Source organism: Colobus angolensis, unplaced genomic scaffold, assembly GCF_000951035.1.
Source record: "Colobus angolensis palliatus isolate OR3802 unplaced genomic scaffold, Cang.pa_1.0 Scaffold188, whole genome shotgun sequence".
Lineage (NCBI taxonomy): Eukaryota > Metazoa > Chordata > Mammalia > Primates > Cercopithecidae > Colobus > Colobus angolensis.
In genome coordinates, this window is record NW_012115021.1 from 922,586 (window position 1) to 936,598 (window position 14,013).

Sequence of the window (14,013 nt, forward strand, 5' to 3'; positions counted from 1 at the left end):
TGTGACTATCCATTGTCATTTTTGTATTACCTTTATTTCCTTTGTTCAGGGTGCCATGGCAGCTACATATTCTGCTTTGAACCGTAATCAGTCACCAGTTTTGGAACCAGTAGGCCGCTCTACTCTTGCTCAGCGGAGAGGTATTAAAAAAATCACCTCAACAGCCCTGTGAAGTGACCTCAGTGAGATATTTGGTACCATGGTGTAAGCTGATAGCACAAGTTCTGGCGACAGGTAGCACATATCTGAGAGACACCTGCAAGCACACACTGTCCCAGCTGGTACCCATAATGCTGCTGTTTCTGCTGCTGCTCCTGCTTTCGTCTCTTCTCGCTTTAAATGATTGTTAGCAAGTTAGATTTTCCTGGAGCTTCGGAAGAAATGAAAATGGAAACATGATGAAGATACAGTCACTGAATCAATGAGAAAAATGATGAACATATGAATACCACCTAAAAATACACTGAATAAAGTACACCATATAGCATTATTTTTATAGGAAATATTTCATGTCCCTTAAATATTCTTTGTTAGTTATAGGGATGGACAATTTATGTTAAGCACTTAGCTTAAACAATCCGTTTATATTAGCACTGTATCCCTTGTGCCATCCAACATTTTGTATGTTTTTGTAAACAGTTCATATACAGTACATTTCTGTACTGCTTTCTTTAATGTATACATGCCTTGTTTAACTTGGAATCTATTATTATTAATCAGTTGACTATTAAATCTGGTTAAATAGTTCACCTGGATTAACAGTATTGTTGGACAGCCCTAAAAATGGCCAGATTGTGGAACAGCTGTTGAATGTAATACTTCCAAAATGTACATATCTTTCCCCATGTCTGTTTCACTGGTTCATTCATTTGTTTGTTTCTTAAAGTCAGGTGCTCTGTCAGACTAACCTAGAGAGCTGTTATGGTAGAGAAAGTTATATGTGTGTGGCATGAAATCAAGAATACACCTATGAAGTTAGTCCATCTACTTTGCAACTCCTTAGAGTTCTTTTTTCCTTAATTAAGGAAGTAGTCCTTGTACTTCTAATCTTACATAGCATCCATACTTAGAATTTGGCGTATCATCTGGGATTTTGCCAATATACGTCAAAGCCCTTTAAGAGTCATGGTAAGGAGATTGGTGAAGGAAAATTTAGCAACAGGTAATTGAAGTCCTATTGGATATTTCATGTTTAAATAGATATTCTATATTAAACACTAATTTAAATGTAATAAAGGCCAAAGGCCTCTATATGAAATTGGATTTAAACTTTCTTATTTTAGGGAATAAAACATTATTGATCAAACAGTATCTGTTATAACCTAAAATGATAGGTAGGGCAGGCTAAGTGAACAGCATTGAGTATTTTCCGAATCCCTCATGATAATTTATAGCCACATACTGTTTCCTTTGACTTCAGGAATGATCAGTTTTCATAATGGCCACTGGGCCTGCTTAGATTGCAGTATTCATTATCTGCATCTAATTTGGTAGTTTCCACAATTGTATTTGACGAAAGAAACTTCAGTCCCCATTATTACCTGTGTCTTTGCCAAGCTGCTTAGCATACATCAGTATGTAATGTAAAAGACATATGAACAAGAAAAAAGTGATTTAACTTAACCTCATCAAGAATGTACCCATACGGGCTGGGCGCATTGACTCATGCCTGTAATCCCAGTACTTTGGGAGGCCGAGGCAGGTGGGTCACCTGAGGTCAAGAGTTTGAGACCAGCCAGCCAACATGGCGAAACCCCATCTCTACTAAAAAATACAAAAATTAGCTGGGCATGGTGGCACGTGCCTGTAATCCTAGCTACTCAGGAGGCTGAGGCAGGAGAATCGCTTGAACCTGGGAAGTGGTGGTTGCAGTGAGCCAAGATCATGCCATAGCACTCCAGCCTGGGCGACAGAGTGAGAGTCTGTCTCAAGAAGAAGAAAAAAAAAAAAAGAATATACTCATACGGATTTTTCTTAGCCATCATGTAATAAGCCATTTATATCAGAAACCTTTTTTCCTGCCACAGAAGCTTTAAATTTTCCCCTAAGAGTACAAAGCCAAAAGAGTGTGGTCTATCTAAATGTCCTGAAATCCACTTGTCATTCCTTAATTTCTCCTCTATGCAATTAAAGAGAAAGGGGAAATCTATAACATTTATTTTGCCCAAGTGACACAAAAAAGATTACTGCATAGAAATCAAATGTAGGCCGGGCGCGGTGGCTCAAGCCTGTAATCCCAGCACTTTGGGAGGCCGAGACGGGCGGATCACGAGGTCAGGAGATCGAAACCATCCTGGCTAACACGGTGAAACCCCGTCTCTACTAAAAATACAAAAAAATTAGCCGGGCGAGGTGGCGGGCGTCTGTAGTCCCAGCTACTCGGGAGGCTGTGGCAGGAGAATGGCGGGAACCCGGGAGGTGGAGCTTGCAGTGAGCTGAGATCCGGCCAGTGCACTCCAGCCTGGGGGCAGAGCGAGACTCTGTCTCAAAAAAAAAAAAAAAAAAGAAATCAAATGTAAGTTTAGCTTCTAAATGAAATAATGTATAGGAGGGATATCAGAATATCTACATAGAGAAAGTATTTTCAAGTTCTTGAATATATGGATACTAACTATTAAAAGCTGCTTTCCATTGCCTGGAAAGGGAGCTTTTTTCCCCTCCTCTATTCAGTGTTTCAAACTATGGTCATCTCAAATTATTGTCACTTTTAAAATGTTAATGTCATTCTGAGCAGAAAAAGAGAGATTTTCAGATTTTTTACTACTCCATAATTGCTTAGGAGTATTGTTCATCATAGTCTTTTAGAACTAGAAGTAAACACATAAATCCTTATAAATTACCCGATTCAACTTTCTCATATTGCATGTAGAGAACACATATCAAAGTCTAGAATCCTTAACTTCTCCCCATTTTTATTTTTTTTCCCCTCATAACACCATGCTGCCTTTCCTTCATATGATCACCAACCAGTAGCTGAGTTCAAAAACTACATATTTCTTGGGCAGTCCTCTACTGGTATATGATGCCAACTTTTATTTCTTTCGAAGATAATTGCCTTCTTTGCCTAGTCAAGCAGCCAATTTTATTGGAGAAAAGTAAGTTATATGTTCACAAAATGGAAGGCTTTCTACCTAAATTTATTTCATCTGTGGTCCTGTTATTCCCTTCCATTGCTTTTGACATACAGTGGAAAAACTTGGCCAACAATGTGCTCTAAATATAGTGCTTATGTTGGATTAACTTTTCCATTAATTTCTCAACGTCTTCAGGCTCCTACAGGTGTGGTATTGAGGCCCCTAAAGGCTTCTGCCTTTCACCAATTAGTGCTGCCAGTTACTGAGGCTTCTCCCAGAAGGTATCAGTCCAGTCTTAAAGATATTTCATTGTGAAAGAAGAAACTAAACTATCAGGCCTCTTTTACAAAATGAGAGATTGAATTTAAGCTTGTCAAGCACATACTGGAAAGTATGAATTACACTACATGTGTTTTGTATCTTCCCTTTGAAGTGATGATGTTAAATGAAGGTAAGTTTTTCATCCTTTTTAAATTTTTGTTTTTTATAAATCATTTCAGCTTTTTCTGGTTTATAGAGGTGTCTTATTTCTAATGCAACAGACCCCCAACTTGAACAGATCTGATATGGATGCATTTATTCACAAGCAACCCCAAAAGTCCAAAAATGTAATAATTTTGACAAGGCCCAAAGTTGAGATGCTATGAAGCTTGTGTGTGTGAAAAGTCAGTTACAATTGTCTGGAGAGAAGATGTGGTGTGTATGCTGTAGAGTTTCCACATTTCATATGCAGTGCACTCCAAAAAGCGGGTTTGGGTCAACCATTTCCCTCTCTTTTCAAGAAGTGACTGCTATTGGGGCCAGGGGACATCATGGGAGGTGGGGCTGTCCCGTTAACTGTGCCCTGCACCTTCAGCCCAGGAAGGATTTGAACAGAGGGTAGGTGGGTGCAAAGGCTTCAAGAGAGGGCAGAATGTATTCAGCAGAAAAGGGACTCAGGTAAGCCCAACCTGGGATGAGAGCAGAAAAGTATTCAAGATTTGCAGCCCTTGCTATGGATGTGCTTAATCACCATGGAGGCCAGCAATACACATCTCAACATGGCTTTGATATTCTCTACTTCCTGGCCTTTAAAAATGACCTATAATTTTTCAGTTTGCTTTATTATATTTTATAAAGAAAATTCTATCTTATTGATTGAGCATTGATAATACATTGAAACTTATTAAGGCATTAGGATAGATAGCTCAGGAATGTAAAAGTTCAGAAAAGGTCTGTTTTCTCAGATTAATGAATATGATGGATTCCATGGCTGACCTTGGTGCTTAAACCAGGAGGTTTCAATCTAGTCCTAGAGTTGTGTCCCTCTGAAAGGCCCAATGCCATGTAACTAATTTTAAACTGGATATATACTTTGAGCCTTACTTAATTCACAGATAACTTGACTTAACTCGGTATTTTTTTTTTCAACTAATGAAAATAGTCCTCTTTTCAACCCCAGGTTGCTTACATTTTGCTGGTCTCCCCAAGTGACCATTGGTGGAGACCAATTAATGAAGGAATGAAATTCACTTTCTTGGGACTGTGGTATTCAACAGAGCCACATTTAACTACTTTTTCCAGTGAAGAATCTCCACAATGATAATGCCCAAATATGGATGGCCAAGAAGAATTTGTATCTACAGTGTGCTTTATGTGTTTTTGACACTGCTGTATTCTGTGTGATCAAGTGATTTGCAACTGGTTCCAATGTGACTGAGTGTTCTCAAAGAATTGTAGTAACTAAGTCAACTTAATTTTCTAAAGCCTGGTATTACTATCAGCCTCACATTTACCACTTTGATTCTAGTTTTTTAACTTCATAACAGGGCATAACAAGGGTTGGGATGAGAGCCTACTTCCTACCTCTTAAGGCACTTTCCTCATTATTTTGCCATATAATCTTGAACTGCATGATAAGCTGTTTAAGTGTCCATGACTTCTTCCAGAGCAACTAGCAAAGTATATGACATTTTGAATAGAGATTAGTGGAAAGGAAAATGTAGAGATTTAAGTTCAGAGGTACAAACCTCAATAAAACCTCTTTAGAGTATATACCATGAGTAGAGTATAAATGTATATGAGAAGAGAGTTGCTATAATAGTCCTCTCTAAGTAGATTAGTTCATTGTCTAATGGAAGTGAACATCTTTACTCCTATTATCACCATAGTACTGAATGAACTGTATACTGAGTTTTTCAAAGAAGTATTTAAAATAGAACTTTCACCTACAAAGCAAGGGCATAAAGATTTTGGTTTGTGTTTCTGTAAGTGTAGTTTACCATCTAAAGCTTTGTTTTTTAATTTTAAAAAAAGCTTCAAGGTATTGCCTTCCTTAGCATCCTTACTGATTATGGGTGATGAGTTTTTAACTCTTAAAAATCATATACATATATTAGTTTATCTTAACTATTGCCCTAAGCAAAAGGGAAGGTATACACCTAAGGGTTGTACTTATTTTGCATTTTTGGTCATGGGTGGGAATGGGGTGGGTGCCTACTTAAATAGTTTTTAAAAAAGAAAAAAATCACAAATATTTTTCTACTATTATATATGATCTTCCTTTATACTAGTTTCTCTCTAGTAAGGCATGCCAGAAGCCCAGATACCATATCATGGATTCTTATGTATTGTACCTTTCATTGGTGGTTAAATCGCATCAGATGCTTGGCATTGCTGCCATAATTATAAAATGCTTGTAAAGGATCAAATATCACTAAATACTTTAAATTGTTTTACTTAAGAGTCTAATCTGGGAAGTTTTCAAATCATACTATTAATGTGTAATCTAAGCTCTTCAGATGTATCCATGAATAATCCTGGAAAAATATTGCTTGTATTCCTGTCATAGAACAGGTTTTGTAATCTTTAAAAGAAATGAAAATTTATATAATAAAGTTTCAAATCAATGCGTGTTTGTCCCTTTTATCAGATTATTTTGATCATATAACTCTTTATGTGAAATTCTATCCAAAGGATATTTTTGAAACTAGATTGATAGAACTTAAAACAGGAATATTTGAGTTAAGAAGTGCAAAATAATTTTTCCATGCATAATCTTGTTTCATTCAAAGGGTTTGTCAAGTCAAACACATAAATCATAGTTCTTACCCAATACCAAACTTTAATGAATCAGAGGATATGGGATGATCACCAGACACAGATGAGATACTATTTTTTTAGAGAAGTCCAAAATGTTACAGAGTCCAGCTCCAAAAACGGCCCTTTTCTCTCTCGGTGCACTTTGGATTCAAAATGGACAAGTTTTCTGAGCGTTGTATGTGGAGACCTTATTCAAACAAAGGGAGTCATTTGATTTTGCAACATCTCCTTTTTATACTTCTGTATGCAGTTTAAATGAGCCCTCATTCTCCAGCCAGTCATGCCTCATGAATCCACAATTCCCAAGTTTTACAATAAACCATCTATAAAGACCAAGTATATCTTGCTAAAAGCATCTTAGAGATAAGGACTTTACATTTTCTCTCTGGTAATAAATATCAGCATATTTTAGAGGAAATCTGATTGAGTTCATTGATTCCTGCTAGAGAGGGAATGGGTTATATAGGCCTGAAGTTAGCCTTTTCTTGCCCAGTTGACATTTCTTAGTAGTGCCATATTATGAAATACCACACATTGAGTGACTTATTCAAAATTTATTTTCTCAGTTCTGGAGGCTGGAAGTCCAAGACCAGGGTGCTTGTAGGGTTGGGTTCTTCAGAGATCTCTCTCTTTGGCTTACAGTTGGGTGCCCTCTTGCTGCCTCTTCACATGGTTGGTCCTCTGTGCATGTGCAGCCTTGGTGTTCCTTTTTTTTATAAGGACACCAGTCACGTTGCATTAGAGCCCCACTCTAACAGCCTCATTTTAATTCAATCACCTCTTTAAAGACCTTATCTTCAAATACTGTTACATTCTCATGTACTGGGGGTTGGGACTTCGACACACGGATTTGGAGAAGATACAACAATTCAGCCTGTAACAGCTGGTTTCGGGGCTATCCACTTGGATTTAGGTACTTGAGATAAGATGGCAACCTTCAAGGTCTACTTGGCATTATGCTGAGGCAAGGTAGGAATGTTAACTGTACTTGCTTTCTACCATTTTTGTAACAAATTACCACAATTTAGTGGCTTAAAACAACACAAATTTGTTATCGTACAGTTCTGGAGATCAGAAGTCCAATACAGATATCACTGAGCTAAAATCAAGGTGTCAGCAGGGCTGCTGTGTTCCTTTCCAGAGGCCCTAGGGAAGAATTGTTTCCTTGCCTCTTCCAGTTTCTAAAGGCTGCCTCCATTCCTTGACTTATGGCCCATTCCTTCATCTTCTTTTTTTTTTTTTTTTTTTTTTTTTGAGATGGAGTCTGGCTCTGTCGCCCAGGCTGGAGTGCAGTGGCCGGATCTCAGCTCACTGCAAGCTCCGCCCGGGTTTACGCCATTCTCCTGCCTCAGCCTCCCGAGTAGCTGGGACTACAGGCGCCTGCCATCTCGCCCGGCTAGTTTTTTGTATTTTTTAGTAGAGACGGGGTTTCACCGTGTTAGCCAGGATGGTCTCGATCTCCTGACTTCGTGATCCGCCCATCTCGGCCTCCCAAAGTGCTGGGATTACAGGCTTGAGCCACCGCGCCCGGCCTCCTTCATCTTCAAAACCAGCAACAGTGGGTCAAGTCCTCTCCACATGCATCTTTCTGCCTCTCCTCTTCTGCCTCTTCCACTTTTAAGGACTCATGTGATTAGATTTCACCTACGCAGGGAATCTAGGATAATCTCTCCATCTCAAGGTCAACTGATTAGCAACATTGATTGCATCTGCAACTTTTGTTCCCTGTTGCCACGTGAGATAACATATTCACAGATTCCAGGGATTTGGACATGGATATCTTTGAAGTTCATTAGTCTGCCTACCATGATTATAGAAACACCTGGCTCCTCAGACAGACTGACACAGAGTAGCAGTATTTGGCCATGGTCAGGCTTCTGCAGCTTTATATTAATGTACCCTGAATTCATAGAATTGACACACTAAAAAAGCTAGGTAAAGGAAGTGCAGGATGCTGTAGGAATATGTAGCAGGGTTGCCTAGGGATTAGAGCAGACCTTCTAAGGAAACAAGCATTAATCTGAGACCTAAAAGGGCAAGGGAGAAGGGTAGAATAGAATGTATAGAAATTCAGAATTAGAAGCACTCAAAATTAAAAGTTCTGTATAACTAGAACTTAAAACGTAAGAGAAGAAGCAAGATGTGAGGCTCAAGAGATAAGCAGGAGCCAGATCATCAAAGGCATAATAAGTCAGTCATATTAAGGAATTTGAATTTTATCCCTTTAGGGTTTTCCCCCACAGTCCCCAGTCTTTATTTCCTTTTCTATCAAGACTGAACCTCATGGCCCCATAGTTGATAATCTGAACTTCTCTCAGAAGCACCCACAACTTCCTTATATCTTTCCCTTATTCTGCACCCACGGAGCAAAAAGAAAAAAAAAACTCCAATCCTGGATCATTTTGGTTAATGATTGTATGCAGTGAGCTATTGTATGGAAGAAATGTAACCACCCAGTGGGTTCACCTTGCTCTGCCTAGACAGAGCCAATTTATCAAGACAGGAGAATTGCAATAGAGAAAGAGTAATTCACGCAGAGCCACCTGTACAGGAGACTGGAGTTTTATTATTACTCCAATCAGTCTCCCTGTGCATTCAGGAATCAGAGTTTTAAAGGATAATTCGGTGGGGTGGGGTGGGGTGGGGTGGGGGGCAGTGAGTCAAGAGTGCAGATTGGCCAGGTCAGAGATGAAATCATAGGGGACTGAAGCTGTCCTCTTGCAATGAGTCAGTTCCTGGATAGGGGCCACAAGCTCATATTAGCCAGTTTATTGATCTGGGTGGTGCCAACTGATCCATCAAGTGCAGGGTCTGCAAAATATATCAAGCACTGATCTTAGGCTTTATGATAGCAATGTTGTCCCCAGGAGCAATTTGTGGAGAGTCCAAATCTTGTAGCCCCCAGCTGCATGACTCCTAAACCATAATTTCTAATCTTTTGGGTAATTTGTTAGTCCTACAAAGGCAGTCTAGTCCCCAGGCAAGAAGGAGATTCATTTTGGGAAAGGGCTGTTATCATTTTCATTTTAAACTGTAAACTAAGTTTCTCCCAAAGTTAGTCCAGCCTACACCCAGGAATGAACAAGAACAGCTTGGAGGTTAGAAACAAGATGGAGTTGGCCGGGCGCGGTGGCTCACGCCTGTAATCCCAGCACTTTGGGAGGCTGAGGTGGGCATATCACAAGGTCAGGAGATCGAGACCATCCTGGCTAACACGGTGAAACCTCGTCTCTACTAAAACTATAAAAAAGTAGCCAGGAGTGGTGGTGGGCGCCTGTAGTCCCAGCTACTTGGGAGGCTGAGGCAGGAGAATGGCGTGAACCCAGGAGGTGGAGGTTGCAGTGAGCCAAGATCTCGCCACTGCACTCCAGCCTGGGCGACAGAGCGAGACTCCGTCTAAAAAAAAAAAAAAAAAAAAAAAAGAAAAAAAAAGAAACAAGATGGAGTTGGAGTTGGTTAGGTCAGATCTCATTGTCTCAGTTACAATTTTGCAATGGCAGTTTTGAAAACCATATAATTATGCAAACTGATACCACTGCAAATTTATATTTTCTAATCTCAGCTAAACCCTCAGTACCATTTGTCAATTCTTTTATTTGTCATTTGATCCATCTCCTATTTCTTTTCTTAACAGTTTTATTGAGACATAGTTTATATGCCATACAGTTCACCATTTAAAGTGTACAATCTAGGCAAGGCACGGTGGCTCACGCCTGTCATCTCAGCACTTTGGGAGGCCAAGGCAGGTGGATCACCTGAGGTCAGGAGTTCAAGACCAGCCTGGCCAACATGGCGAAACCCCATCTCTACTAAAAATACAAAAATTAGCCGGGCATGGTGGCAGGAGCCTATAATCCCAGCTACTCATGAGGCTGAGGCAGGAGAATCTCTGGAATCTGGGAGGCAGAGGTTGCAGTGAGCTGAGATTGCGCCATTGCACTCTTGCCTAGGAGACAAGAGTGAAACTCTGTCTCAAAAAAAAAAAAAAGTGCACAATTTAATGTTTTGTTTTGTTTTTCTTTTTTTCGAGACAGCATCTAACTCTTGCCCAGCCTGGAATGCAGTGGCACGATCTCAGCTCATGGGTTCCAGCGATTCTCCCACCTCAGCCAGCCAAGTAACTGGGACTACAGGTGCACGCCACCACGCCCAGCTAATTTTTGTATTTTTTAGTAGAGACAGGGTTTCACCATATTGGCAAAGCTGGTCTCAAACTCCTGACCTTGCGATCCGCCAGCCTTGGCCTCCCAAAATGCTGGGATTATAGGCGTGAGCCACCATGCCCGCAATTTAATGTCTTTTAGTATAGTACTTACAGAGTTGTACAACCATTATCATAATGTAATTTCAGAACATTCTCAACATCCCAAAAAGTAACTTTATACCCTAATCCAAGCCACAACTGTCTTTCGTTCGGACTATTACAGTAGCCTCCTGTGTGGTTTCCATTTCCACCCTTGCCCCCTACAGTCTGTTCTTAACACAGAAACCAAAATGATCTATTTAAAAACCTACTGAAAGGCCGGGCGCAGTGGCTCATGCCTGTAATCCCATCCCTTTGGGAGGCCGAGGCAGGTGGATCACTTGAGGTCAGGAGTTCGAGAACAGCCTGGCCAACATGGCGAAACCCCATCTCTATAAAAATACAAAAATTAGCCAGGCGTGGTAGTGCACACCTGTAATCCCAGTTACTTAGGAAGGCTGAGGCAGGAGAATCACTTGAACCTAGGGGGCGGAGGTTGCAGTGAGCCAAGATGGTGCCACTGCACTCCAGCCTGGGCCCTGGGCGACAGAGCAAGACTCCATCTCCAAAAAAAAAACAAAAAAACCTACTGAAGACTACAAGTGATCTGGCCTCCTTATTTCTCCAATCTCATCTCTTCAAATTCTTCCCTTGGTTCAATGCATTCTAGCCACACTGACCTTCTTTCTTTCTTTTCTTCCTTCCTTCCTTCTTTCCTTTCCTTCATTTATGTCCTTCCCTTCTTCCTCCTTTCCTTCCTTCTTTCATGGGGTCTCCCTCCGTTGCCCAGGCTGAAATGCAGTGGCACGATCATAGCTCATTGCATCCTCAAACTCCTGGGCTCTAGGGATCCTCCTGCCTCAGCCTCCCAAGTAGCTGGGACTACAGATGTGAACCACCACGCCTGGCTTTTTTTATTTTCATGTGTTTATTTTTTTAGAGATGGGGAGTGGGTCTCGCTATGTTGCCCGGGCTGGTCTCAAACTCCTGGCATCAAGCTCAATCCTCCCACCTCAGCCTCCTGAGTCACTGGGATTACAGGTGGAAGCCACTGTACCTGGCTTCTTGCTATTTCCTGAATATGCCAAGCATGCTCCCACTCAGGGCCTTTGCCCTTGCTGTTCTCTCTACCTAGAACACATTTCCCCCAGATGTCCACACGACTCACTTCCTTCCAAGTGATTAAGATGATCAGTCAGATGGGGGAACCATCCTACAGTAGAGAAATGAAGCCTGAGGTTTTTTTTGTTTTTTTTTTTTCTCCTTTGAGGTTTTATACTGGGTAATTGACAGAAACTTTTGATTTTTAAACATTTAGAGTTCAAGACTCTTAGAGTCTAACTATTATCATGTACTAGGCACAATTGCTAATTGAATGCATTATATCAATGTAATTCCTGCAACAATCTAATGTGGTGAGTACTGTTCTTTTTGTTTGTTTGTTTGAGATGGAGTTTCACTCTTGTTGCCCAGGCTGGAATGCAGTGGCGCGATCTTGGCTCACTGCAACCTCCACCTCCCGGGTTCAAGTGATTCTCTTGCCTCGGTCTCCCAAGTGGCTGGGACTATAGGCGCCTGCCACCATGCCCGGCTAATTTTTGGATTTTTGAGCAGAGATGGGGTTTCACCATGTTGGCCAGGCTGGTCTCGAACTCCTGACCTCAGGTGATTCGCCCACCTCGGCCTCCCAAAGTGCTGGGATTACAGGCGTGAGCCACTGCGCCTGGCTGGTTGCTACTATTCCTACATCCAATTTACAGATGAGAAAACAGAAGCTTGTAAAGATATTAAAACTTGCCCAAACACATAGAGTAATAAGTTACTGCAGAGCCTGAATTTGAACCCAGATCTCTCTAACTCCAAAGCTCAAGTTCATCATTATTTGACCTTGAAGCAAAATTTAAATAAATTTCATAAAAATCCTTTCATCCTCAATTATGTAAATTTAAAAATATTGCGAATAGAAAGAGAAACCCAGAACTTTGAGTCCCCCATTATCTTTGAATTTCCCTCTAAGAAGTGTATCTGTCTCAACATCAGCTCTGCCCCCCTCCTCAAGTTGTGACAACCAGAAACATTTCTGGTTGACACTGCCAAATGTTCCCAGAAGAGAACCACTATATTAGATGATGATACTTTATTTCTGTCTTCTAAGTATGTTCAAACCCTGGTGTTTGTGGGAAGGTGATTTATTTAAAATAAGTTTACTTAGTTTACTTAGAAATAAAGCTTGTAGAGTGCAGCCCAGCATTAGCCAGTTGTATTAGTTTGCTAGGACTGTCATAACAAAGTACCACGTACTGAGTGGCTTAAACAACAGAAATTTATTTTCTCATTGTTCTGGAGACTGAAAGTCTAAAACCAAGCGTCAACAGGGTTGGCCTCTCTCCTGGGCTTATAGATGGCTACCTTCTTGTTCACGTGGTGTTCTCCCCCATGCCTGTGACCTAATAATATCTTCTTGTAAGGACACCAGTCAGATAAGGGTCCACACTAATGACCTCATTTCAATTTAATCACGTCTTTGAAGACCTCATGTCCAAATACAGTCACATTGAGTTACTGGGGATTAGAACATGAACATACCAATTTTGGGTGGGGGGGACACAATTCAGCCCATTAACATTGAACTTAAGTCTTTTCTCCCCTCCCTCCCTTCCTTTCTGTGTGTATTGAACACCTATTATGTGCCAGACATTCAGCTAAGTGGGGGGTAATGGTAAGCAACAGACATGGTCTCTGCCCGGTAAGGTTTACAGTGAGGTAGGACAGACAAATTTAAAGAGTAATAACAAGTGCCATGCAAATATTATGCTTTGGTAATGGATGACAGGAAAGTCTTTTTTTTTTTTTTTTTTTTTTTGAGACGGAGTCTCGCTCTGCCGCCCAGGCTGGAGTGCAGTGGCCAGATCTCAGCTCACTGCAAGCTCCCCCTCCTGGGTTCAAGCCATTCTCCTGCCTCAGCCTCCCGAGCAGCTGGGACTACAGGCGCCCGCCACGTCGCCCGGCTAGTTTTTTGTATTTTTTAGTAGAGACGGGGTTTCACCGTGTTAGCCAGGATGGTCTCGATCTCCTGACCTCGTGATCCGCCCGTCTCGGCCTCCCAAAGTGCTGGGATTACAGGCTTGAGCCACCGCGCCCGGCCAACAGGAAAGTCTTGCCCTTCCCATCAGGCTCCAAAGGTTGCGTTATGAGCCAACTGGCTGGGCGCGGTGGCTCAGGCCTGTAATCCCAGCGCTCTGGGAGGCCGAGGCGGGCGCCAGTTGAGGTCACTAGTTCAAGACCAGCCTAGCCAACATGGCGAAACCCCGTCTCAACTAAAAGTACTAGAATTAGCCGGGCATAGTGGCATATGCCTGTAATCCCAGTTACTCGGGAGGCTGAGGCAGGAGATCGCTTGAGCCCGGGAGGTGGCGGTTGCAGTGAGCCGTGATCATGCCACTGCACTCCAGCCTGGGCGATAGAGCAAGACTCCGTCTTAATAAAACAATTAAAATATTGGCCGGGCGCGGTGTCTCACGCCTGTAATCCCAACACTTTGGGAGGCCGAGACGGGTGGATCACGAGGTCAGCAGTTCAAGACCAGCCTAGCCAAGATGCTGAAACCCCGTCTCT

The 14,013-nt window shown here is 41.6% G+C and overlaps 1 protein-coding gene across 4 annotated transcripts in view; it reads left to right on the forward strand.

Moving 5' to 3' along the window:
• RPS6KA3 (ribosomal protein S6 kinase, 90kDa, polypeptide 3) overlaps positions 1-5,965 on the forward strand; it is a 118,626-nt gene extending 112,661 nt beyond the window's left edge. For 3 of the 4 annotated variants that reach the window (XM_011940182.1, XM_011940184.1, XM_011940185.1), the window contains one exon: positions 50-1,255. In XM_011940182.1, coding sequence (XP_011795572.1) covers positions 50-172 — 123 coding nt within the window. In that variant the 3' untranslated portion in view covers positions 173-1,255. Of the gene's footprint in view, positions 1-49; positions 1,256-4,515 lie in introns of those variants that run through there. The other variant, XM_011940183.1, reaches the window with a different exon arrangement.
• Positions 5,966-14,013: the final 8,048 nt, after the last annotated feature.